This window comes from Rousettus aegyptiacus, unplaced genomic scaffold (assembly GCF_014176215.1).
Source record: "Rousettus aegyptiacus isolate mRouAeg1 unplaced genomic scaffold, mRouAeg1.p scaffold_m13_p_1, whole genome shotgun sequence".
NCBI classification, from domain to species: Eukaryota; Metazoa; Chordata; class Mammalia; order Chiroptera; family Pteropodidae; genus Rousettus; species Rousettus aegyptiacus.
The window spans coordinates 173,585,830-173,611,818 of NW_023416284.1; the positions used below are offsets into that span (position 1 = coordinate 173,585,830).

The 25,989-nt window shown below is 49.7% G+C and overlaps 1 protein-coding gene across 5 annotated transcripts in view; it reads right to left on the minus strand.

The window, feature by feature from the left end:
* ZC3H12D (zinc finger CCCH-type containing 12D) overlaps positions 1-18,002 on the minus strand; it is a 29,199-nt gene extending 11,197 nt beyond the window's left edge. Inside the window, exons 1-3 of one of the 5 annotated variants that reach the window (XM_036222556.1) lie at positions 17,811-18,002; positions 15,485-17,045; positions 9,499-9,874 (exon numbers count right to left, since the gene is read on the minus strand). In XM_036222556.1, coding sequence (XP_036078449.1) covers positions 9,499-9,874; positions 15,485-15,614 — 506 coding nt within the window. In that variant the 5' untranslated portion in view covers positions 15,615-17,045; positions 17,811-18,002. Of the gene's footprint in view, positions 1-9,498; positions 9,875-14,274 lie in introns of all 5 variants that reach the window. The other 4 variants (XM_036222562.1, XM_036222557.1, XM_016160125.2 and 1 more) reach the window with 4 other exon arrangements.
* Between the last annotated feature and the right edge of the window lie 7,987 nt (positions 18,003-25,989).

A 25,989-nucleotide genomic window follows, 5' to 3' on the forward strand; every position in this document is an offset into this window, starting at 1 on the left:
CATGAAGAACCCGTTGTCGTCATCGAAGCAAAAACGGGTGGCGACCTGGACCGAGCGGGCGATGACACGTAACGGAGAAGAGCAGGTGAACTGGGGAGATATTTAGAAGGCAAAATCTCCAAAACGTGGAGATCGTAGTAGCAGAGAAGAAGGCCCCGAGGAAGCTTCCAGGTTTCAGGCTTGTTTGACGGCACGGTGGGCTCCTGGCTGAGGCAGGGGATCCTGGAGGAGGGCGGGGCTTGGAGCGACCTCGCGACTGGTCTTGGACACACATCTAGTTGGGCCCTTGTGGCCTCGAAGTGGAAATGTTAAGTAAACAGCTAGGGTTCAGAAGAGAGGCCCGGGTGATAAGACGTGTGCACCATCTGTGTTCAAGCCCGATTGCCTGGAGAGGCAGTGAGAGGCCTGGGGCCGGACCTGGAGGAGCTCTGGAACTCGGTAGCTTACAGGTAGAGGAGGACCACCTTACAACTAAGACAGACAGGGTCTATCAGAAAAGAAGGAAGCGAACCAGAAGAGGACGGCGTCGCTGGCACCCCGGGAAGGAGGCAGCCAAATGCTGCTCCGAGGGACCAGTGAGGCCAGGGAACATCCCTCAGACTTAGCGTCAGTGGAGCTCAGCGGCGTTTTGCTGGAAAGGGAGACAGGAGGTTAGATGTGGGATCGGACAAAATCAGACGGACATAGCTGTGGATGGGATGCAGCCTGGCCTCAAGATGCGGTCACTCTCGGCTTGCCGCTTCCAGCTCAGCCCCCTGCACCTCCTTCAGCCCTCGCCCCGCCAGGCGCGCTCCTCCACGCCCAGCACAGAGCCTCCGCACCGGCTGCCCCCTCCTCTTTCAGGTCTCGGCTTCACGTCCGAGGCCTCACAGAAGCCTCCTCTGCCCTCTAAACTCGGCAGACTCCCCACGATGAGTCCTCCCGGCACCCGACTTTTCCCCCGTGGCACTCATAGTGCGATGCTCACCCTCCCCGTGGGAGGAATTGGGTCTCCCCCTCTCCAGATCATAAGTTCTTTTTGGTCCCCGCTGAATTCCCAGCACCCGGCTCAGCACCTGACAACTGGTAAGGGCTCAATAAAAACGTGTAGAATAAATGAATGGCTGAGAAGAAACTGGTCTCGCGAGCAGCCGGAGGAGGAGCAGCCCAGGCAAAAGGAAGAGGTGCCTGGCTAGACCCTGATGCATGCATGGGCCGGCCGGGCCTGCCAGCACCCCTGGGTCTCATGCAAGGGCTTGGCACATCTGGGGACAAATCAAGGACAGCGTGACCGCAGCCTGAGGAGTGAGCAGGAGTTGCAGACGAGGTGGGAGAGGCACGCCTAGGCTCTCAGAGAGCCAAGGGTCACCATGACACACCCGGCCCTGGCACGCAGCGGCCCACGCACACGCACGAGGATGACTCTTCAGATTTTCACTGCTGGGCTTTCTTTTCTGTGTGGCCTCCGCAGCTATCTTCTCAGAGGGCGTCAGGATAGGTCCAGGGTTGTAAGGAGAACATGGGAGTCTTTGAAAACACTAATCGGTAGTACTGAAGTGAGGCTTTGTGTGGATAGAGAGAACTCGAAACTCCTGTTGCTCCAGTAACTCTCAGAAACCAGGCCTTTCCACCTAGACCTATCTGTCAGGCTTTTCTGTTTGGAAAAACTAGCCCTCGGGCCATTGAGGCTGAGCCCTGAGGCTTATGCAAACAGTAAGGAGAAAATAACAATGGGGCTGTCGTGGTTAAAAAGAATAAAAAAAGAAAGAGGAAGTGGAAAGCTAGACTCCTCCTCCTCGGCAGAGGTTGACCAAAGAAAGGAGATAAGAGAGACTGAGGAGGGGCCGCTGGCAGGGTCCTCCCCGCTGCCCGCTCCACCCGGCTGAGCCCTAAGGGGAGGGGAATATGGAAACATCCGGCCGGGTGTGAAGAGGAGGCTGACGGCTTGTCTCTCAGCACAGCTTGGGAGGTGGAGGGCAAGCCCCTCAGAGATCCTTGCATCTGTGGGCTACAGAGCTACAGGGCTGCCTTGGGGCAAAGTGGCCAATAGTTGGCGAGCAGGAGGCAACACCCCTGGGTCCGCTTCATGCCCTCCACTCATGATGGATTGTCTGAGGCCCGGGGGCCCCATGACAGGGACAGCACAGCACTTAAGCCAGCTTGGCTCCCCAAAAGCCAAATGGGACCAATGACCTCTATGTGGACTATTCAGGCCAGCTCAGCCGCTCTGCAGCAGAGCCCAGCGAATGTCCCAGACCCCCTTTCCAGCCAATACCAGGTCTCAACACCCCCAGATGCCACTGGGGAGAGCGGAGGGGGAGGGAGAGCAAATCCAGTCACTTGGAAGGCAGACAACACGGAGACATCACAAACTGGCTAAGGTCTGCCCCTGTTAAGGGTAGAAAATTTTCAAATGGCCAACTTCTGCTTCCATTGTTTAATGTTAAACAGGGTGTAGTTCTAGGAGATGTTCTGTGCAAAGATATGCTAATATTAAGGGTGTCCTTATCCTGTGTTAAGATATATTAATGGCCAGCCTCTGCTTCTGTAAACCTGCCTGCTTGCTAGAGGGGGTTTTGAGGCTTTTTAAGCTATTCCTTCTAGAGGCTCAGGGCTGATTCTCCAGTGGGGAGAGTCAGTCGCTGGCCAGCTAATAAAGGCTCATAATCAATCTCAATTGGCTCCGTGGGTCTTAAGGTCTTAAATTCGATCACATCACAACATCCCTCCTTGTCTTGAACCCCTGCATCTCTCGGCTGCAGCAAAGTTCTCAAGTAATCATGTCACTGCTGCAGCTCTTTTAAAAATCATGTCCTGATTGCTTTCTTTTCTGTGACGACACATCTGTTTTTAGCAGTTGGAATGCCAGCTTTCCATCCCCAACACCTCTGATGAGTGCGTGGTCAGGGGTAGGGAGGAAAACTGACCCCAGTGCCTGTGAGGGGGCAAAGGTGAGCGGGCATGGGTCTGGTGATGCTGATCAGGACTACAGCCTGCAGTGGCCTGGGCTGGGGGCATGCGGAGGGGGGACCTCAGAGGCCCTGGAGTTCAGGGAGAGGAGAGCTGAGAGACGGTGCCCTCAGCTCCCTGCAGCAAGAGCTGGCCTCGTGGCCTCTCTGACACAAGACTCCAAGACAGCAGAATCTCAGCCAAGAGTCTCCAAAGGCCAGATAAGTGCGCCTAAGGCCAGGGGAAGCAAGCGTACGCCTGCGCTCAGCGGTGCAGCCGACACATTCCCTCGCTCCCTAAGAAGGGCCCTCCCTTCCAGCTTTGGTTCCAGGCCCAGGGGAGTCCGAGCTGACCCCCAGAACCCTAAACTGGGGGACTGAATTCCCACACATCCCAACACAACCCTCCTCATAAGCCTCTGGTCTCTTTTGAGATGCAAAGGTTGCTGTTCAATCCTTGCCACATATGTTTTACCAAACTCAAAACCCTATTATGGCCGCCATTTTTCTGGTCACTGAAAGCCCTGGGCAATTGTAGAATTAATGCCACAAGCAGAAGCCGGCTCCTCACCACATAAGGTCTCCTCCAGGAGCCAGCAGAGCCCCTAGTCAGGCAGTAAAGCTCACCGTTACCCTGGGAGCCCACGCCCTACGGCACCCCATTCATTCAAAAATCAATCTATGAACGTCATCAAGGTGGCTCCGTGCTGGGTGCTCACAGAACAGTGAACAAGACAGAACTCACCCAGTTCTTGGAGCTCGTTTTTAATATTTGTATAGAGAGCCCGGTGTCCCAGGCCACTTTGCACACGTCCCTCATTTCATCACTTCAGCGAGCCCTTGAGGGAGTGACCTTCATCCCATTTCACTCTTGAGGAAACTAAAACAAAGCGATATGCCCAGCTCGCTGATCCGACAGCCGTTCTCACAGCCTAGTTTGTTGGGCAGCAAACTCTTCCTCCCCCATCTCTGTTTATTCTGTTTATCCCCCTGCCCGTTCCCGGTCTCTGCCTCTGGGTTCCAGCCAGCAGATCTCCAGCTGCTAAAATGCTCCTTCTTGGGGAGGGGCCTTGGTGCTTGTGACCAGTCACTGTGAATCGGTTTATCAGGCAGCGAGCGAGCTAGCGAGCTGAGAGCCAGGGCTGGGAAAAGGAACCATGAGTGGGAGGGATTGAATAAAGGGAGGGTGGCGAGGGGAAGTGGGTTTGTGCCTGAGGCAAATTTCGCCTACATGGCAGCTGAACCTCGGGCAGCCTCCGTGAGAGAGCAACCATTTACAGTAACTACACAATCGAAATGTATCCTCGACTATTGGCCAAGAAGTCTCTGCAGAATTTGGCAGCTCACAGAACAGGCCCTTCTGGGGATGAGGTGGAAAAGGACACAACTTGTTCATTTGGGGTCAAGATGCAAACACTCTGAAACTGGAGTTTATGGCCTTCTCACCAAGAGATCTCTCCCAGCTCAGGTCAGTGGAGAGAGAGAGGGTGAGTGAGGGCTGCCCTGGGCGCCCTCATCTTACAAAATGAGAGAAGGGTGCAGACTTAGATAGCAGCCCGAGGCCAGCATTGGTCAGAAAAATTTACAGGCTCAAAAGCAGGACTGGCCCCCAGCCCAGAAGCCCTCACTCCCTCCACTGCCCAGAATCTACTGGGAGGGGCCCGAGCCCTCTTGTCACTGAAGAGTCCATTCTCCAGAAAATGCCAGATTCTGCTGAGGTTTCTAAGAGTTTAAAAATGTAAACAACAACAGTCCAAACAAAAAACCCTGTACCCCAAAATGAGGGCACATTCAAATGAAACCCTTGCCTGGGGCAGCAAGAGGATGTGAAATTATCAGGTGGATTTCCCCCAAGCTGAAGTCCTTAAATCATGCCTCGCCAAATTTGCCTACAGAAATGCAACACTGTGAGCTCGCCTGCCCCAGGCAAGCAAATGCTGCCAATGGTTGGCACGTGAGAATCAGCATTCCTCCCAATCGCCATGATGAAGCTTTTCCTCTGACTTCAATGACAGCCACCTTGTTTTTAAAACCTGGTGGACATTTTCCTAAAGGCCAGGCGTATAACGACTCAGGTGCTCAGCTCGCATCTCCCTCTTACACACGTGCACACACACCCTTTGAAGGTGTAGGGGATTGTGCCTGAAAACCGGTCTCTGTGCTGCTAGTCAGTCAGAGTCACCAAGCAATGCGCCTGCACCCCCGAGGGTTCCCAGCAGGCGCAGGAGAAGCGCCCTGGGCACCAGTCCTGAGAGAGCAACTGGGCCACAGGTGAGGGAGTGAGGGCCTGGCACGTTCTGTCTGCAGCAAGGCCAAGTCCAGGGCTTGCTATGGCAGGGTCCGGCCCCAGGATAAAAGCCTATGGGGCAGGGTCTCCCATCCTAATGCCCTCTCCAAGGCTGGACCGGGCAATGCCAGAGGTACTCGGTGCTGGAGGGGATGCAGGGCTTTCAAGAGAGCACTGACTCCAGAGCCTGGCACTACGCTCTGTGACCTCCGGCAAGTTACCGACTTGCCGGTAGCCGAAATTTTTCATTATAAGAAAATGCATTCATTTCTTTTAAGCCTCGCATAAAATAATCATCTTGAATCCTAGAATGTTAGAAACGAAAAGCCATTTAAGATGATTATTATCGAGTCCACCTCTTAGTCATCTAAACAGGGCTCAAAAGTCAGGTGATTCATGCCAAGTTCACACAGCGGGTAAGCCGAAAAGCTAGAGGTGCACAATCTAGTATGTAGCAACTCACCAAGTGTGGCTAGTTGCACTTAAATTTAAATCAATTCAAAAGAAATAGAGTTTAAAATTCAGTTCCTTGGTCACGCCGGCCACAATCCAAGTGCTCGGTAGCTGCGTCCAGCAAGTAGCCCCGTTGTGGACAGTGAGGCATGGAACCCTCCACCACTGCAGGGAGTTTCACTGGGCGGCCCCAGGCGAGAGGGCAGAACTCAGATCTTCGGGCCCTGAGCCCCACGTTCCGTCCCCTGCTCCTCACCTCCCTAGTTTCCTCCATGAACTACAAGACAGTCATCAGAACTACAGGGCAAGCCTAAGGCCCGGCTTCCCAGGCCGCCAGCTTGTGCACTCCCAGCTCTGCAGCTGAGAATTCTCATCGAAGTTGACCCATCCCTTGTGAAAGGATAAATGAAGTCATCGGTCCTGCTAGTAAGAGCCAAACAGACTCCTTTTGTTACAGTGGGGAGAGAGATAGATGGTTTTCTAATTTGATGCTTTGGTTCTATTTAAATGACTTGAGAACAAAATGTGTTTCAAAGAACAGGCCAACCCTGTGTTTTCTAAACAAATACATTCCTACTTCTTTAAAAAGCACTTGGCCAGGGACCAATACCTCCAAGGTCCAGAGAGCAGTCACCCCAGGCCTACTGGGTTCAGCCACTACTAATGGTGTTGGACTGCACTTTCTGAGGCTCTTAGGAGAAGACCCCACAGGAAATGCTACACGGGGTGCATGGTTAGAGCACAGGATTGGAGGCCAGAGTCTGCTGGAGCCACTGTTGACCTTGGCCAAGCCCATCTAGTCCCCTCCTGTATTTCCTTCTCTCTCAGCTGAAAAGGTCAGATCCTCTGATCTAACATTCTTAGTGCCAGGGGAGGATGTGTGGCTTAGCGCCTCCCATAAAGCGTGGCATTATCTATCATTTCTCATGCTACCTCAGTGGTCCCTGACATTTGGGGCATCATAGACCATTTAGGTACTTAATGAAAGCTGTGCATCTTCTTCCTGGAGAAATACATATATGTACACACAGCCCACATTTCGTATATCCTTTCAGGCCTTTGCTGGCTCCGAAGGTAAAGGGGGCCACGAGCCAAGGAAGGCACGCAGCCTCCAGGAGCTGGAGAAGGCGAGAAAAGATATGATCCTCTAGAGCTTCCAGACAGTTCCTGGCTGTAGCCCAAGAAGACTTATGCTGGACTTCTGCCCTCCAGAGCTATAACACGACACATATAGGGCGTGGTAATTTATTGAAGCAGCAATGGGAAACCAAGGCAGACTTTGGTTTTTAAGGAGCCACAACTTCCCAAACACAACGAGAAAAAAAAAAACAAAAAACTGTCACTGAAAATTCAGGCCATTGTCCTCTGTGAGCTAAGGCGAAAGCTGCCCCAGGCTCCAGGGGACAGAGCCATGGTCCACAGGTCAGCAAGACACCCAGCAGGATGCTGCCGCCAACGGAAAACGTACTTCTCATCTGCTCAAGACAGAAGGGACACACGTCCCCCTCTGTCTTTCGCGCTTCTCCCTCCCTCAGGACCAGACGGCACACGAAGTGGTATCTTCTTCGAAAACAGAGAATGGCAAGGTGTGCGACGCCACCGAAACTCAGCAAAGGATAATTTTCAGAAACCATACTTCTGCGGTTAACTGAGTCTCGAGGTCAACAGGTAATAACTACACACCGTGTGGAGCGCCGGCCATCCACTTTCTCTGAGAGGTGAGCCCACACTTGGCTCCGTCCTTCACAGCCGAGGATCTACCAGGGCCCGAGGGGCATGGACCTGTGGAACCTGATTGGAGGACGCAGTAGGCGCTCGTGTGGGAGAAGGAGCAGGGGGCAGAGCTGAACCCTAGACCCCGACTCTCTCCCAGGCTTGCCTTTGAATGAATCAAGTCCCACCGCCACGTGGTGCTTGTGGGATTTGTCTATTTTTCCTACCTAGTCAGATGCAGGAGGCAGGGAGAGGGTGTGTGTGTGTGTGTGTGTGTGTGTGTGTGTGTGTGTAGATATGTGTGTGTGCATATACGTGTGTACACACACTGAGAACACACAAATGCGTGTGTTCTGGTGACCGAGGTGATTTTCAGGCAGCAAGTGTGTGAAAGCATTCCCCCTTCTGGCACATTTTCAATTATAACCTGAGTGACGATTATCATTTGTAACACACAGATCGAGGACGAAGGGATTAAACTGATGACAGTTATGAGAGGTTGGTGGGAGGATGGGACTAAATGGATATACTCAGGACCCATCATGGTCATGTGCAAATAGAGGATGTGGCTTAAATTTGAATTCCAAGCAGCAGCAGAGACTTTCATCAAAAAAAAAAAAAAGAATCTCCACAGCCACCCTATTATAACAATTCCTAAAAAAAAATCTGGTCTCCAAAGTGAAAAAAAAAAATGCCTGCGCTTTCCTGGGGCACCTCTAGCCAATCTGCATCATGGATCAGTAATTGCAGAGCTCATAAAATCCATTTAAGTGACATCATCTTACATGCGAAGCCCTCTTTCTATTGATCCCATCAAACAGAGGCCAGCCCCCCCAATCACCACCCCTCAGACTTTCTTTCTAGAACCCTCAGAACCTACTGGATTCTTAAGAATCCCTTAATTCCCTCAGAGATCTTGTATTGGGCAGGATTTCACCGGCTGGCTGGGAGCTTGTGTCAGAATGCTGTAGCGAGCCCTGAGGGCCTGCTCCTAAGCCCTGGGGAGGCAAGGGCGCCATTACCCTCTGATCCACCTAATCAAGCCCAGGAACCTCGGCTGGCTTAACCTTTCCTGCACACACTCCCCGTACACACCACACAGGGCATGTGGGAGCAGCCGCTGAAGCTGGACCATCTTGGGTTGAACCATTCCAACTTTGAGTCCTGCAGCACCAAATGCTAAGTGAGCCCAAATCCCCAGAGAAACCACTGGGCCTGTCTGCCAAAGGATGCCCTGCTGCTAACACCACTTTTCTCCGTTCCCACCCACGACTCGTTTTTTGAAAAGGGAAGCACATCTATCTGCAGCTGCAAATGACATATTTCCTATGGCTCTGCCCTTTGCCCCATTGTAACTAAGCCAAGTAGTAGAATAAACGCATTTGTTCAGGCAAAGCCTCCTGCTCACCAGGCAGGGAGTGTGGGGGAGGCAGGCTGGGGAGATTTCCTCACGGCTGAACTTAGCCTCACCAGGAAAGAGAGGCAGGCGGGGCATGACACTCTCATTACCAAAGCACACGAAGTTGCCAATACACAGATATTAACTACCCCGTCGGCAGCTCAGGCTCCACGGGCTCACCTCCCAAACCAAGCCAGGGAACCACACCACCAGCAGCCGCCCCCTTCTCAGAGCCCCCAGGGGAGGGCTTCCAACGAAGTTCAAGTACATTTTCCCATCTGATTCTCACCACCTTGAGGGAAGTAGAAGAGTTTATCTGGGTCTGCGTCACAGAAGGGGAAACTTGAAATACTGTGGCTTTCCCAGAGTCACACAGCTGGACAGGGACAGACTCCAGACAAGAAGCCGCTCCTCCCAGGTGTCCACTGCCTTCTTCCGCAGAGGGCCTCTCTCTCTCTAGGTTAATATCATAGCTACGGCTCACTGAGCCCCTGCCATGTGTCCAGTGCCGTGCTAGGAGTTTTGTGCAGCTCCCGTGTAGAGAGGTTTTATGACAACATGACATATGGAAAAAGTGAGGCTCAGTGAGGTTAAGTGACTTACTTTAGGCCACACAGCCATTAAGGGATAGAACAGGGAGGCAAAGTCCCATCCACTGGCCCCAAGCTCTTTGGATCAAACCTGCAAGAAATAGGATGGTGCTCCCACCCCTCGGCTACCTCATCGCCACGTTGCTGCCGTCGATCACAATGGGTCGCAAGGAACTGGCTGGGTCTCCGCACTCGTCCTCCAGGTCAGTCCCGCGCCCGCGCTGGGCAGAGTCAGGGGTCCCGCAGGAGCCCCTGGGAACGAGCAGGGGCGTGGCATTGTCCCGGTGTACCCCCGGGCGGCTGCCTGTCTGGATCAGCTCCTGCAGCACGTCGTTGACCAGGGCGCCCTCGCCCAGCTTGCCCAGGACCCTGACCACGTCCTCCCGGTTGTAGCCGAGCTTCTGGAAAAACTCCATCTTGCTTGAGTGCTCCATGCTGCACCAGCCCGGCCTCCGGCACGAGTCCCGCCCCCGGCTTCCTCCTGGCAGAGCGTCACTGGCATGAGCTAAAGAGAAAAAGCATCCATCAGGTGTTTTCTGAGCGCATGGCCTGTCACGTTACCGAAGGCAAGTTATCTCTGCTCTCTCCCCACTTTATCTGTCAGGAAATCATGTCGTCGCCTGGTCCCCGTGGGGATTTTCAGTTGCTCAGTGGTTGGGGAGCCACAGATGCAATCACGCTGCTTTTACTAGTACTGTCTCCAAGGCCCTCACCCCACACGCGCCCCCGCAGGAGACACGGGCCAGAGGCACCACGGGCGGCTGAGCAGGCCACCTAGCACTCAAGACATTTGTACAGGGCCCAAAGAAATGTCCCTGAGGCTTTGTTATGGGCTGAATCGTGTCCCCCAGATTCATATTTTCAAGCCCAACCCCTAGAACCTCAGAATGTGATTATTTGGAGATAGGGTCTTTACAGAGGTAATTAAGTTAAAATGAGGTCATTAGAGTAGGCCCTGATCCAATGACTGGGGTCCTTATAAAAAGAGGAGATTTGGAACCAGATGGGTGCAGAGAGAAGACCGCAAGAAGGCACAGGGAGAAGACAGCCATCTATAAGCTAAGGAGAGAGACCTCAGAAAAAATCAATCCTGCCGACACCCTGATCTCAGATTTCTAGCTGTCACAACTGTGAGGCAATAATAATAATGGTAATCATAAGTATATATTATATATAACCAAGCCTTTGGTATTTTCTTATGGCAGCCCTGGTAAACAAATACAGCTCCTCAGCTAAAACAGGAAAAAATACTCCCTAATAAATTCTATTCCTAGAAATGCGGTGTTCCAACCCAAATTCGGCTCTGTGCACTATGTCAGTTTTCCCTAGCAATTAATCGAGATCATACGAAAGCTCTAAAATAAAAGGTCCTAACCCAAGTGTGATCCTTTCCACTGGGGTACCACTGCCTGGCCTACACCTCGGGGAGGAAGGGTTGCAGGTGGGGGGCTGCAGCCAGATGTTTACAAAAAGTTGATCAAACCAATAGAACACTCTGGACAAACCGGGTCTCTTTCTCCTTTCTACTCACAAAGACCTACACCTGTCAAAAGACATTTTAAAATACAGAAATAATCATGAAAATATATTTACTGGGAAAACTTGAAACAGTGCAGAAGTATAAAGAATGAAAGGATATAATGTCTTTTCACACATACCACAAGTCCTATTCGCCTCTCCTGCTAAGTATCTGCTTGCATTCTTTCAACACTTTTTCTATGCATTTAGGTGCACATCTAATACACACACACATATTGTTTGACATAAAGTGTCATACTGTATATATTGTTCAGCAACTTGCATTTTTTTCTTTAAAATTTTCCATGCCTGCTTGTCCCTTCTGCTGCCCAGACTTTAGAACAGGGCCTGGCACAGCTATTTCTCAATGCATATTTGTTAAGTGAATGAATGAGTGGATGAATGAATGAATGAATGAATGAATAGCGTTTAACCGTATGCCGGATGATGGAAATTCACACCGTCTTCCATTCCTCCCTGCTGTAACCCGCGCTCAGCGGAACATCCGGGCGCATCTCTCTTTTCGCTCCGACCCCTTCCCAGCGCTGCAGGGCTTTCGCCCTCAGTTCCCGTCGCCTCCCGGCATCCCCTGCAGCCTTCAGTCTGTCTTCGTGGTTCCCAGCTTGGCTGCTCATTCTCTCGCTGGGCCTCTCCCCACAGTGCTGGAGCCTGAACAGAACTAACAATGACAGAGCCTGCCAGCCTCCTGGACCGAGAGGCCTCTGCTGCAACCCCCAAGTGTCACCGCCCACTCCATCTGAGCCCAGCGACTGCTGAAACATGGAAACTGCCCCCGAAGTCACCCGTGGCCTCCTGACTGCCAGACCCAACAGCAGCTTTGCATTCCTCGCTTGATGCAACCTCTTCCGCTGCTTTGGACGCTGGGGACCACTCCCTAACTTGTTATTTGAAATCAAAAATTTGTGGACGACCTCCTTCTTGAAACTCTCTTCTCCCTTAGGTTGTGCAAGTTGGTCTGAGTCTCCTCCTAAATCTTTCCAGCTCTTTCCTTAGCCTCTGGCCACTTGTTCAATGATGAGGTCCTGCTGGGGACCTCTCCTCTCCCTCCTCACCCCCTCCCCCAGCCCCTACTATCGATGAGCTCACGACTGCACCTCTGGCTCAGATCCCTTGCTAAGCGCCAGGCACACACAGTTATAAATCTGTGCAATAAGTGCCATGAATGCTATTTAAATAAAGTGCGATGGGAACTCAGAGGACTATCGTTCACCAGACATTTGTTGAGCCTACTTCAGTGGTTCTCAATGTGTGGTCCAGGAAAACGTGTGTGTGTGTGTGTGTGTGTGTGTGTGTGTGTGTGTCTGTGTGTATGTGTGTTGGGAAGGGGACCCAAGACAATCTCAAGGGAGTCTGCAAGGCAAAAACTATTCTCACAATAATGCTAAGGTGTAATTTGCTTTTTTCCACTCTCATCCTCTCATGGAGTACCGTGAAGTATTCCAGAGACTGCATGTCCTGTGATATTGCAACAGTCTGAAAGCAGAATCAGAAATATGAGTTTCCAGTTGTCTTCTATTAGGCCAAATACTGAAGAGATTTGCAAAAACATAAACCAGTGCCAGCCTTCTTACAAAATTTTTGGTTTGGGAAAGTAGAGTTATTTTTCATAAAAATGCCATTTACGGTAATGTAATTGGTTTATTATTATTTTAAAACATGAATATTTTATAATATCTTAATTTTAGTTTCTAATAAGATACATATCAATAGATATAACTCCTGTAAGCAAAAGCTCTTTGGGGTCCTTAATATTTTTTAATAGTGAAAGGGGGTTCTGAAACTAAAAAGTTTTTATTTTAATCCAGAGCTTTCCAATAAGTATTTTCACATAGATGGTTCCATGGAGGTGGCCTTTAGATGTGTCACCCAGGGCCCCAGAAGAGAGGCCCCATGTCTTTCCCTCCCTCAGTGTGGCCCCTCTCTCCCCCATCCACCTGCTCCACCCAAGACTCAGTCCTGCCTTCCTCATCCCATACCCAGTGCATTGCAAGAGGCTCCGAAGGAATCCCCTTCCTCAGTCCCGTCTGGTCCAGGCCCCATTTGTAGCCATCCTGATATTTCTAAAGCAAGTCTGACCATGTCACCCCCTGCTTAGAAATATTTTCTGACCCCATGTCAACTACAACAAAGGCACCAAGTTCCTGAGCAGGCTGCCGAGCTGTCGTGAGGCAGTGCTGACCCCTGTCCGCCTCACCTCCCACCACTGCCCACCCAGCTCTTTCTCTAGAGCCACGATGACTCTCACTGTTCCCCAAGCATTCCAGAACATTCTCATCACTCTACTTCTGCAGATGCTTTCCTCTCTACCTGCAATGCTCTTTGGTTTGACAAACTTCAAGATTCACCTCAAGTGTCACTCAAAGCAGTCATCCCTCACTTCACAGACAGAATGAGGGGCTCGGTCATCTCATCTACCAGGCACTTTGCTCACACCTATTATGACACTTTGGATTGTCATTTGGCTATTTCGAACTGTGAACTGCATTCTGACCTATCTGCCTCAGAATCGCCAGCACCTGGCATAGCGCCTAGTGTATCTGAGGGGTTTAATAGATTTTTCTTTAATAAATATTCAAAGCTAAAATTATCTTCCTTTCTTAAATAATTTTTTTCTTGGGCTCCAAATCTCATTGAATGGCACTCCACAGAGGCCAAAGAGGACATTTCAAACTCGCCTTTCACTCTTCCCTTTCCCTCACTCATACCTCTAATCGTCCATAAATTCTACTTCCTGGATATTTTCCATAACCATCCTCTTCTTTCCACTCACAGCACCACTACCCTACTTTGTTCATTCATTCATTCATTCATTCATTCATGTAACAAACAGTTACTGATCACCTACTAGGTACCAGGCACTGTGCTGGGACCCCATTCTATAAGAACAAAATAATACACTGTCTAATTTTAATCCATTCATAACCAAGTCAGGAAAACAGAAAAAAAATGTAAATAATAAGCCATAAATCATGATGATAAGCACAATACTTTCAATTAGGAAAAAGTATTTTCAAAACGCAGGTGAGAAATTTCTTCTCTGTCTTTGAGAGGAAAGATGAAGCCAGAATGGCGCCCCCAGAGGCAGACAACAATGGGAGAGCCAGCTCTTCCCAGGCCGAAAAGGGCCACGTCATCTCTCCCCGGGCCCCTGCAAGAGCCTCCTCACTGAACTCCCACCAACAACAATTTTTATAAAATTAGTCCACTGCTCAGAGACTCCATACATACTCCCAAAGTGCCATGCTCCTCTGTCCTTTACAGAGTAAATGCCAAACCTCTTCAGCATGAAAGTCAAGCAAGGTCCTTCACAATCAGCCTGGCTCTCTCTCCAGTCACACTGCTCATGGACTTCTAGTCCAGCCTCACCTTCTACGTACTGCTTGACGAGTGACTCGTCCTGTCTCCGGACAGTTGTTCTCTTGGTCCAGTTTGGTTCCAGTCTCCATGGAGGAAGAGGACACTCACCCAGTCTGGCAGGCCATCCTCTCACCAGGGGTCACTCACTGTCCCCGAAAGGCCCCTACATCTCTCGGGCCTGCAGGCCTGCGCTCGCTGTTCCTTCTTCCTGGTGCACCTGCCCCTCCTCCACCACCGTCACACCCTCCCGGAACCCTTCCCAGCACACAGAGCCCCGGCTAGCTCCCGTCTCCACCCCTCCCTGCTAATTCAAGCATTGCAGCACTTATTTGGGTTTGGAAGAAAGAGCAGAGGCGTGAGAGAAAGAAAAGAGAGAGGGAACTAAGGTCGGAAAGAAAAAAAAGAAGATGGGATCAGACAACATGGACATAAAAGTTCGCATTCACATTGTTCTCCATCATTTCCATGTCATTTTCATGGAGATGCACTTGAACTTCCCATCATCCCCGGTAGGTAGACAGGATAGATGGCAGTATTCCCTTCACACAGGTGTGGAAACTGAGGCTCAGAGTGGTGGTACCGAGTGAAACATAGCTAGTAAGTGGCCAAGGCTGATGACAAGAACATGCCAAGAAACGACGTGTTGCCGTTGGGCTGCGTTCAGGACGGAAGCTACGTCTCGCTATTGCAGAAGTGGGAAAACCGAAATGTGACTGGGTCAGGCGACTCCTCTCTGGGCACAGAGCTACAAGGAGAGCCCGTGTTAGCTTTGGAACTCTGCATTGCGGTATCACAGTAACACGAACATTTTCATAGATAGATAGATAGATAGATAGATAGATAGATAGATAGATAGATAGATAGATAGATAGATAAAGCTTGGGGCTTCCACCCGGGGTGGGGAGCGAAAATGGCCACATGAGGCCCTGTCCTCTGCAGCTGTCCAGAGAACCCCTGAGTTTCAAGAGAGCTCTTTGTCTGAGGGGACTAAATTAACTGAAAAATTCACCTACTTCAGAGGTTTTTTTCCCCCCTTGAGACTTTAACATTAACTTCATTTCCTTTTGAAATTTTTTCTAAATAAGGGAGAAACCTGGGGTGGAGGCTGTTCTCAGGAGCCCCCCACCCCTGCCCTCAGCTCACACCCCTCCCCTCGGATGCGATGGCCTTTGAGCTGCGACCTTGCCAGCAGCTTCTTTTTCCTTTCTATTTTTAAGACCTGAAAGTATGAACGACTTCACTTCAGTTTTCTTCCTCAATCTTGACTGGAAGCCACCAACAGCACAGATGACGAGCAGCACTGTGGAAACAGGCAAAGTGTCCTCGAGAGCTCCTACGGCCGTCAGCATGTGGTTAGCAGCACTGGCGAGTGTGGAGACGCGTTCGGGCTGAATTCAGAGTTAGAGGCGACCTCACGAGCTAGCATGGAAGGAAGGGAGGGGGAGGTGGGAAGGAAAGTGGAACCTTGCAGGTGGAACGTGGCAATCAGATGGGATCTGCTCCTTCTAGAATCAGCCAATGCGGGTTAAGGGCCCCCAGGCCAAAGGTCTGTAACCTCAGACTGGAAGAACCCCCGAGGCAAAAAACAAAAAGGAAACCGAAGAGGGACGGAGAATTCTGGAGTGCAAGACGTGCGGAGACCCAGCAGCTTGCTGTGCACAGAGTTTTAGGGTCATAAGGTGCTTCCTTGTACCCTGTCTTTGGAAACCCCGATATCCCTACGCAGTGGGAAAGGCCACTTCATCGCTCACGCTATGGGTAAGGAAACTGACAGATTTTGCCGACTTACCCAGGATACCACAGCTAACACACGGGAGAGGCTAGGCTCCCAAGGGCGGCGATTCCCACCGTCTCCCGGGTGGGAGGGTGCTCCCCAGGGCTACCCAGGGCCTCAGAGCAGAGCGGACACAGGCATCGGCCCCCGAGTGAGCGACGTCAGCACACTGCCCCAGACCCCCAAGTCCATCCCTAGTCACCTCTGCCAGGTCCAGAGAAATACGCCACATACGGCTGCCAGAGTCACCCACCGTGACGAGGAAAAACTTCTAAACAGAGTCCATGCAGACGTTTCCTGGTTCGGCTCAGGTCTAGAGCTACTCATGGAGTTGTCAGTTAGATTTTGGGGAAGTCACGGAAAGACAAAGGCTGCGGCCCACGAGATTTGTGTTTGGGGCTTGGCCTCTTTTTTTTTTTTTTTTTAAGAGAATTATATATTTTTTTAAAAATTGTGGAAAAATACACATAACACAACACTTATCGTTTTGAACTATTTTTAACAGTGCAGTCCAGTGACACTAAACAACCTTCGTCACCGTCCTTCTCCAGACCTTTTTCACTTTCCCAGGGGGAAGCTCTCGCACCCACCTCCCTGGTCACCTGGCAACCACCATCCGACTTTCTCTACGACTTCGACTGCTCTAGGTACCTCATGCAAGTGGAATCATACAGCGCGCGTCCCTTCTGTGACTGGCTTATGTCACTTAGCATACCTAATGTCAAGATTCACCCATCTGGGAGCGTGTGTCAGAATTTCCTTCCGTTTTAAGGTTGAATAATATTCCATTGTGCGTATGTACCGCATTTTGTTTATCCATTCATCCATCGATGAACATTTGGGTTGCTGCCACCTTTCGGCTATTGTGAGCAATGCTGCCACGAGCGCGGGTGGCCTGGCCTTTTGTTTTCTCCTCAGACTTGCCCCCTGCTCTTCTGTGTTGCTACAGGTTACTTCAGGTACAAACATGGGTATTTACAGCCTTGATCCATTGTCCAGAGCAGTTCTGAAGCAAAGTTTTAAAAAAAAACAAAACCTCCGACTAGACTCCATTCCCGACATATTTCATTCATGTTGGGTGTTGACAGCCCCGTGCTGACATCGCTGGGCTTTGGAGAGGAGTTCCTAACCTTGGGGGGCATGGCTGAGGTTTCTAAGGGTTCCAGAGAATTGGCCAAAATTGTCTTCGATTGCCATCCGATTAAGACTCATTTCATTGTCCTTCATAGGTCTTCCCGAAGGCCACAGAGCCATCCTCTAAGAAGAGAGGGCTTTTGGGGGTAATGCCAAATGTTCCTGAGCTGCCAGGAAGCCGGACACTTGCACATCAATATCTAGTCTAGAATATGCTCTTGAGAGCATGGAGACAGGTGCTTAAAAGGTGCCCGAGAGTTCTATTCCTTCCGATTTCATGACATTAAAACACTTTCAAAGGCCACAGCAAGAGTTTTTACTTAAACTGAGGAGCTTCCTCTCACTAATCTTTCTCTCACAAAATCCGTCTTGAAATTCGAAACGATTTTGCTAAAGTGAACAAGGAAGGATTGATTTCCCCTAAAGGACATGAAAAATCCTCACCTATTTTTTTCTATCTGAGCACTTAACGATAATTTAAGGTGTGGGCAAGCAGATGGCTCAGGATCACACTCAGCCGAGACCTGCTCTCCGGCCTGGACCCCACTTCTGTTCCGTCTCTCTCCTCCCGACCGTCCCTCAACCCAAGTCCTCACAGGGTTGGTGACCGAACGAGGGCCAGGGGACATGCGCTCACCAGCAGGGCGCGCCGCTCCAGCCTTCGCAGTGGACGCGGGGCGCTCCCCTCGGCTTGTCCGGCTGCCCCTCTCCTGCCAGCCAGCCAGCCAGGTGTCCCCGAAGCCGCAGGAGCCACGCGGCCGTTAGGAGACACTTTATGCCAGAGTTCCACTTCCTGGACACTGGCGTCACGTTCCGCTACAAAGGTAGTTTTGCTTTGGGTTTAAAAAAAAAAAAAAAAGGAAAGGAAGAAAGCAATCAAACGAGGGAGGGGGACTTGAAGCCCGAGCCTCAGCATGAGTCACCGAATCAAAGTTTAACAACCACACACAAAACAAACTGTGAGGGCTCGGGCTGGCTGGCTGCGCAGGAGGGACTGTAAGGGAGCAAAAGCGTGAACAAGGCGAAACTTCTGTTTCGAGTTCCCCTCTCGTGCCTCCAGCCGAGAAAAGCAGCTGATCCTAGATGCTTCCCAGGGGTCGGGACCCATGGCCTGATGAACCAAAACACAGCACGTAGGAGCAAAGGGAGTCGGGGTGAGGGAGAGAACTTAGCTGCATAGATAACGTTGCAGGGGCCATGGGCGTGGAGGAGTCACGAGCAAGTCACCGAGTCCTTCAGGCTGGGAGACCAGGCACTACCTCTGGCAGGGTGATGAGCCTGGGGTCCTCTCTCCACAGCCCAGCATGGGGTAAGCGGCTGCTTCTCTCTCTGTGGCCAGGGAGCCAGACCCCGGGCCCACCTGACCACAGCATCCTGCAACCCAGCTTGCCACCAGCCTCAAAGGGTATGAGCCACAGACCCCAAGCTCTGTGTTTATTTATGTCCTGCACTGGGGGACACCCAGCAGGAGTCAGCCTAAGACAAAGGACACAGTCATACTGCACAGTAGCCCACATCCCACCAAATGACAATGTCTCTAAAGTGACTGTTGGGAAAATTTTCTGGGATCCAGACACCAAAGAAAGAGGCTGACTGCTCCATCAATGCATCGAGAGTTTATTAAGGGAACTTAAATACGAGGCGCATCTCGGCAAGATGAAGTGGATATCCTCCTTGCCACGTGGAAGGAGCTAAATAATTACATAGTACAGGGCAGGATGAATGGGGTATTGGGGTATAACCTGCCCTAGATAAGGGGAAAATGCCTTACGTGCTTGCCCGGGATAGGGCAATGGACTGGTCCAGGAGCCAGTAGTAGTCCAGGGAGTAGGGGAGGGGTCAGTCAGATTGTCTCTGAGGGATTTATGAGACGCAATCTCTGCTGTCCCGGATCTAGCTCAAGGGCCGAGCAGTGGTCACCAGCTAGAACAGCCTCTTCTCCACAGTGACTGGTCCAAGGACACACAGGCAGCCACTCGGTTGGGCTGGGTGTAGAACGTGGGAGCCGGTGCCGAGGCAATGTGAACGGCACGCGTTAACTGGAACTTGCTGCTCTTCTCCATTCCCCCTCGGTCTCCCACGGATTGGAGGCCATTGAGAACAGGGGTCCCCAACCCCAGGGCCATGGACTGGTGCCGGTCCGTGGCCTGTTGGGAACCGGGCCTCACAGCAGCAGGTGAACGACGGGTGAGTGAGCGAAGCTTCGTCTGCATCTGCGGCCGCTCCCCAGCGCCAGCATCACCGCCTCGGCTCCGCCTCAGATCCTCAGGCATTAGGTTCTCACAGGAGCACCGGTCCCTGGTGCCGAAGAGGTTGGGAACCACTGATGTAGAATATTAAAACACATATAGAATGAGATCATTGAAATGAAAATTAAAAACACAATTGGAAATCATGAGAAAAAAGAACATTTACTAGCTATCTAGATTAAAATCATTGCTTTGTCTGAACACCGATGCCAGCTTTGAGTTTTCAGGGATGACGGATTTTTCTAATAACTACCGTTTGTTCAGCGACTCCAGAATATTTGGTACTTTCCGTCAAAGTGTCCTGATCAACAGCACAGGGATTATTATTCTCATTTTTGAGATGAAGTCATTAGGGCTGAGAAAGGGTAACCAAACTGCCTAAGTTCACTCGGTTGGTTGAGTCAGATTTGAAACCCAGGGCCACCCACCAGGCTTCAAAATACTCTCTTGTCAGGGCCTCTCAGCCTCCAGGATCCCTAATAAATCATTCAGGGTTTTCAAGAGAAATAATTATTTTTCCAGTATTAACTTTTAGGAAAAATCTGAAATTAAGTAACGTGTCAAGCAATATCCTTAGCTCCAGTCCTATAGAAGATGCAGTGTATATGGGGGGAGGGGCGTCTTCAAATGCACATTCTTCACAAGAAGCCTCAGTAAAAGCTGCGCGGTAACACCTCGACCCCTTACACCTTGACCCCAACCCCGTTTCTACAGAGAAATGCGCTAACGTCATCCGAGAGCCTTGTTATCTGATGGTCTAGCCGAATAAATAAATGGAACCAAGAGTCACATGTTGCCACAAGTCACAGGTTCCTTGGACAAGCTCTCCCAAACACTACGTGACTGAATCACCTTTTTAATTTTTTTTTTAAACTCATAGGCTAACAAGCAATCAAGGAAGGCGTTCTCTGAGGAGACGGCCAAGTGCGACCACACTGTACACTTAATAAAAAGATGAACCTGGGCAAATGACACTTTTTGTTTCGACCCCAGGTTGAACAGGACAGGTACCCGAGTGGCCAGCACCAAACCGTTTGACAAAAGAGACATTTGAATCTGCTCAACTATCGGACCAGCGTTTGGCAGCGGCCCCAGAATTCTGTGTCTCAAATCTTGGACATTATTTAGACCAGGAAAATTGTTACTCAGCCGTCTCTGTAAGCAAAGGAGCCCCACAAGATGCCTCCACAGCACCTGATTTTGAGAAACCGCATCTTGATGCCTCCACAGCTAAAATGACTTAGCTGCTATGACTCTGAGAAACCGAAAGCAGCAGAACACGATTCAGGCTGTTTATTCCCAGTCGAACAAGAAATAAGATCTGCCAGAGGTAACCATTTTAGTTCACATATCGCCGACCCAAAACTAGAGTCTGCAGGTGTCTACCTATCCTTAAAAGCTATTGAGAGCGGAGGAAAGGGTAGGACCGCAGGCCTGCCCCGCTGCCCTTCCTCCTCTGTTTAAAACTGGTGGTTCATTCTGCCCCGAAGCCAGTTCTGCCCACTCGGGCCTTGGCAGGGACAGAGGTCTGTGCCCTCAGGAAGCAACCTGAAGGTGCTGAGACAGTGGATGCTGACCATGTAGGGACAGACCCTCCCCAGACTCGCAGACATGGATGGCACATGCCACTGTCTCAGGGCTTCACCGAGCCCTGGGAGCCCATGGAAGGGCCCGAGTCAGGCCCCCTGGCTCGGCTGCTCGCCTCGCTCTGCACGCAGCAGCGGTGAGCTCCAGGCACGGTCTCTGGCTGTGTAATCCGTCTTCTCGGTTGAGCTAAACAGAGCGTAGGTATTTGCGGTGCGGATTTGCAAAGGTTCAGCCCCGCCGGACACCGCCCAGCCGCGGCTCTCCTGTGGCCCTTCCAGCAGCGTGTGCGAGGCGTTCCTGTCTCTCTCTCTCTTCGCCAAGCTTTGCGAGGGGGAGACACTTTGCTTTTGCCCGTCCGATGTGTAAGAAACGGTCTATTATTTCTCGTGGTTATTTTACTTTCGTTCATCTGATTACTAGTGAAATTGAGGATGTTCTCATATGTTTATTGGCTGTGCAATTTTCCTTTGTTTTTCCCCTCCATTACCCATTTTCCTCCTGGGTGGTATTTTTCTTATCGATTGATGTTAATCTTTATATGGCTTTCATCCTAATCCTTTATCTGTTGTATATGCCAGAACTCTCTGCTCTCAGTCTAATACTTGTCTTTTAGCTTTGTTTATGTTTTTCTGGGGCCTGTAGATGTTTTTACTTTTGTATATTGGTTATTCCTTCATCATTTATCTTTTTGGAATCTAGTGTAAGAAATTATTCCTTATCCTAAGATTGTAAAGATCTTTACCTATGTTTTCCATAAAGGTGTAAATTTTTATTTTTTTATAATCAGGCTTTAATCACGATCTGGAATTTATTTTGATGAATTGTATGAGAAAGGATGGTCAAGGGAGAGGGAATATTTCCTCCTCGCCTTTCTTAGTTCATATTGGCTGGTCTAAAAATTAAATTGACACAAGACAGAGAGCAATAGGAGAAAAAACACACTTGATTTGTACTTACAGAGGTCTCGTAAAAACAGGACCCCTTAAGCGACTATCGTTTTTAGACAAAGAAACAATCATTTGTGAAGATTGGACATAACAAGGGGGTTTATTTTGAGGGTAACAAACTAATGAGGAAGTAGCAGAGTGTGCTCATATAGCTTTCTCAGAACTTGATTCCCTAACTCTGGTGACAAGGGTGCTTCCTGTCCTCCAGGGATTGGGAGGATAGTTTCAAATGGCAGATGCATTTCCTGGGGGCGGGGGGAGGGGGGGGATGGAAGGGGTATGGTCAGTGTCTTTTTTTACACCAGCTGTTTCTCAAGTAACTTTAACTCAAAATAATCAATAGGCTACTGTGGCATATTTTGGGACAACCTGACCTGAACCCCAACAGGATCTAAACTTATTATACTAAGCAACTTGATGTCATAAACTCAGACCACCCTGCCACGTACTAGCTGTGTAACCCTGAGCAAAGTATTTAACCTCTCTGCGCCTTGGTTTCCTCATATGTAAAGTGTGGATAATAATCATAGCTGCCTCATAAGGATATTATGAAAATTAAATTAATTAATGCATATAAAGTGCTTGGGACAGTGTTTGGCATATATTAAGTGCTAAACGGATGACTCATTACTATGAGCTCACACTTTAATGAAGTGAGGATGATGAGAACTTATTATGGCAAAGTCAAGCACCCAGGAAACACTGAAAAAATGTCAGAGGGCCCCACAGACAAATAAAACAACTCTCTTGGTCACCATAGTAATGTGTACACCTACAGTACACAGAGAAGCAAGTGGAGAAGCGGTTGTTATTGCTATAATGGCTTAGCCAATAAACTGGTTGCAGTTGTTATTGGCTTAGCCCAATAATCTAATTTAAAACAATTGAAGTTCATTAAATAAAATCTGTCTTTTCCTTTAGGTTCCACCCGAGATGTTATCTTAAGTAGCTGCAGGGATCACAGCAACAAAACCCTGTTAAGCACATTTTGATTTCATTTCTCACTGTGCCTGGGCTGAGAACCTTGTTAGCACCAACTAAAGAAGAGCCTGCCCTCAGCGAGCCGGGACATGATTGTAACAAAGAGCTACGGCCACTTGGTAAATGTTAGACTCTTACAGGGTTTCTCAACCTCAACCCTACTGACATTTAGGGCTGGATAATTCTTTGCTGTGGGGACTGTCCTGGCTACTGTAAGGTATTCATCAGCATCACTGTGCACCGGATACCAGTCATACAACCCCCGACATTATCACAAATAAACATGTTCCCCGACATTGTCGAGTGTTACCCTTGGGGGCAAAATCTCCCCTGACTGAGAACCTCTAGACTAGAGTTCTGTCAAAGAGGAAGTTCCGACTCTTGTGTGAAGAGGCAGAGGAGGCCTTGTGAAGGAAACGATGGCTCAGCCAACTTTAAAGGATAGACTGGAGCATTCCAGGAGAAGTCTGGGACATTCCAGGTGGAGGAAGCATCTAGGCATAGGCTCAGAAGTACGAGGAAGCATGGCATGACCCATGTGGCTGCGACTCAGGTTCAAGGTGGAACAACTCAGCTCAGGAAAAACTTAAAAGGCCTTTAAAAAATAAAAAGAAAGAAAGAAAAGCATTTTCATTTTAAAAATACAATTAATTGAATTGTTAATTAATATATTCTTTCACACACAGGTAAGTTCTTTTAAACAAAATGATTTCTGCTTCTGGGCCATCATGAAGCTACCATGTTGGGAAAACTGACTGTCTTAGAGGGTTCAAGGTTGACAAATGGGCCTAATTAAGAGAAGGATCTGGCCTCCCAGAGATCGTCTGACCTTTGAAGGTTGCCTGACCTTATCAATCAGTGGTGAGAAAGGCAGTGATTTTCTGGGCACTTTCAAACTTAATATAGTCTTTCTCCAACCGTGGCTACTCATTGTCCTATTGTTGGTGATTTGCTAATCCAGAGCTCAAATGTCCTTGTTTTTGGTCCTGGAGACATTGCTACTTAGATAGCAAGATTACGTCACTATAATCTAAATAAATTGGCCTTTTGGAAGGTCTCCCTAACACTGCTGTAACACATAGCTCCTACTGACTGAAGTCGATTCTGGGGAACCCAATTTTCCTGGAATCTAGTTCTCTTACAAAAAGCCCCAAGGGAGATGTGAGATGGTCTAACACTCTATTCATTGCTAGAAAGACAGACTATGAATCGAAAGGTGTGAAGCCTGTGGGAAACAGGTAGAGGCATCTAGATTGAGGGCAAAGGATGAGTGAGGATACAAATGTTAAGATAAAGTACCTGGGGAGGGGCGAGGGGGGAGGTAGATGGAGTAAAAGAGGTCAAACACGTGGTGACAGAAAGAAATCTAACTATGGGTGGTGAACTTTGCGAACCCCTGAAAGTGTGTTGAATTGTGAACCCCATTGCCCCCCCCCAAAAAAAAACAGATATGTTTAAGTCCTAACCTCCAATATCTGTGAATGTGACTTTATTTGGTAAAAGGGTCTTTGCAGCTGTAATTAAGATGCTGTCGTGCTGGACTGGGGTGGGCCCTAAAGCCAGAGACTAGTGTCTCCATAGGAGAAAGGAGAAGGAGGTTGGGATACAGAGACGCAGAAGAGCCACAGCGAAGAAGGCCAGGAGAAGCAGGGTTCGGGGCAACGCCGCTGTAAGCCAAGGAGCATCGTCAGAAGCTAGGAAGAGGCAGGGATGGAGTCTTCCCTGGAGCCTTCAGAGGAAACATGGCCCTGACGATACTTTCATTTTGGAATTCCAGCCACCAGAACTGTGAGAATAAATTTCTGTTGTTATAAGCCACCCACTTTGTGGTAATTTGTAAGGGCAGCCATAGGAAACTAATACACCCCTCGGCCCCCAAACACCTTCCCCCTGAGCTCTAGTCGTGGTACCCACTTACTCAGCTGAGTACAGTCCTACTATACAATGAGAAGACAGAAGAGGAGCTGGAGAGCGAATCCTTGTGCCGAAAGGGCTGGTTGGCAGACCGCGGAGCGGCTGTCTGGCACGTGATACATCCCGTCCTGTGCCTACACAAGCTGGGACATTTAGATTAAGCAGATCTGAGGATTAAGCAAATGAGGCCTGCCACATTATCTCCCATGAGCGTATTTTGCGGGAAGAGGCCATGAAATGTGTATCTTTGGTTTGTTTTCAGAGGAGGAGTAGTAGATAATTATCACTGTAATAATGAAACACAAATTCTGATCCAATTAAACACGCGTCGCTGCCATTCGCTGAGATTACAGAATTGGTGAGAGCAGTTTCCCACTCGCGATCCACACTCGGATGTGCTGCGTGTGCAAAGACAAGTCAGACGAGGTGCCTGTCCAGGTGGCAGCCACCAACGGGACGCATTAGAACAAACGATGCTGGGTTAATGAGTCGCCTTATTCACACACACACAAGACGATGATGCAGCAAAGATGGGGTGACTTTAAAAGTGTCTTATCGTTGTGGCGCCCATTCTGTGTTCTAGCTCTGCACCCACTTGGAAGCCAAATGCAGGTTTCAGCTCATGCGCGGTCTCCCCTGGGGGAGCTAGTTTGATATAAGTCTGGATTGGGGTCTACGTGTGCAAGAGATATTGCATGAATCACAGGCAATGCCATCTGAGGAATTGGGGGCCAACCCTTGGGGAAGATCCTGTACACAGCTCCCAGAGGGACTTTTCTCAACTGTCCCAGTGCTACTCCTTTTCTTAGGAACACGTTCTAATTTTCTGCCTGCCAAGGCGAATCCACGCTTCTCAGCTCTGCACTCACTGCACGCCCTTCCTAACTTCCTCCTCCCTTTTGCTGCTCATGACTCTTCACCGTCCTCTGCTTTACTCAGACCTATTGCTCTCCCCGCTGCATCTTCCGTTTGCTCTTTAACTCAAGTTTTCTGACTCAAAATCCCAAGCTTTCTCCACCATACCAAGGTGCCCTAGGAGGAAACAAAACAAAACAAAACTTTTCTCACTTTCAGGAACCAGAGGCCACTGTGGTCTTGTTCTAGATTCACAGCAACAAACCGGCACTTTTTAAGCTTC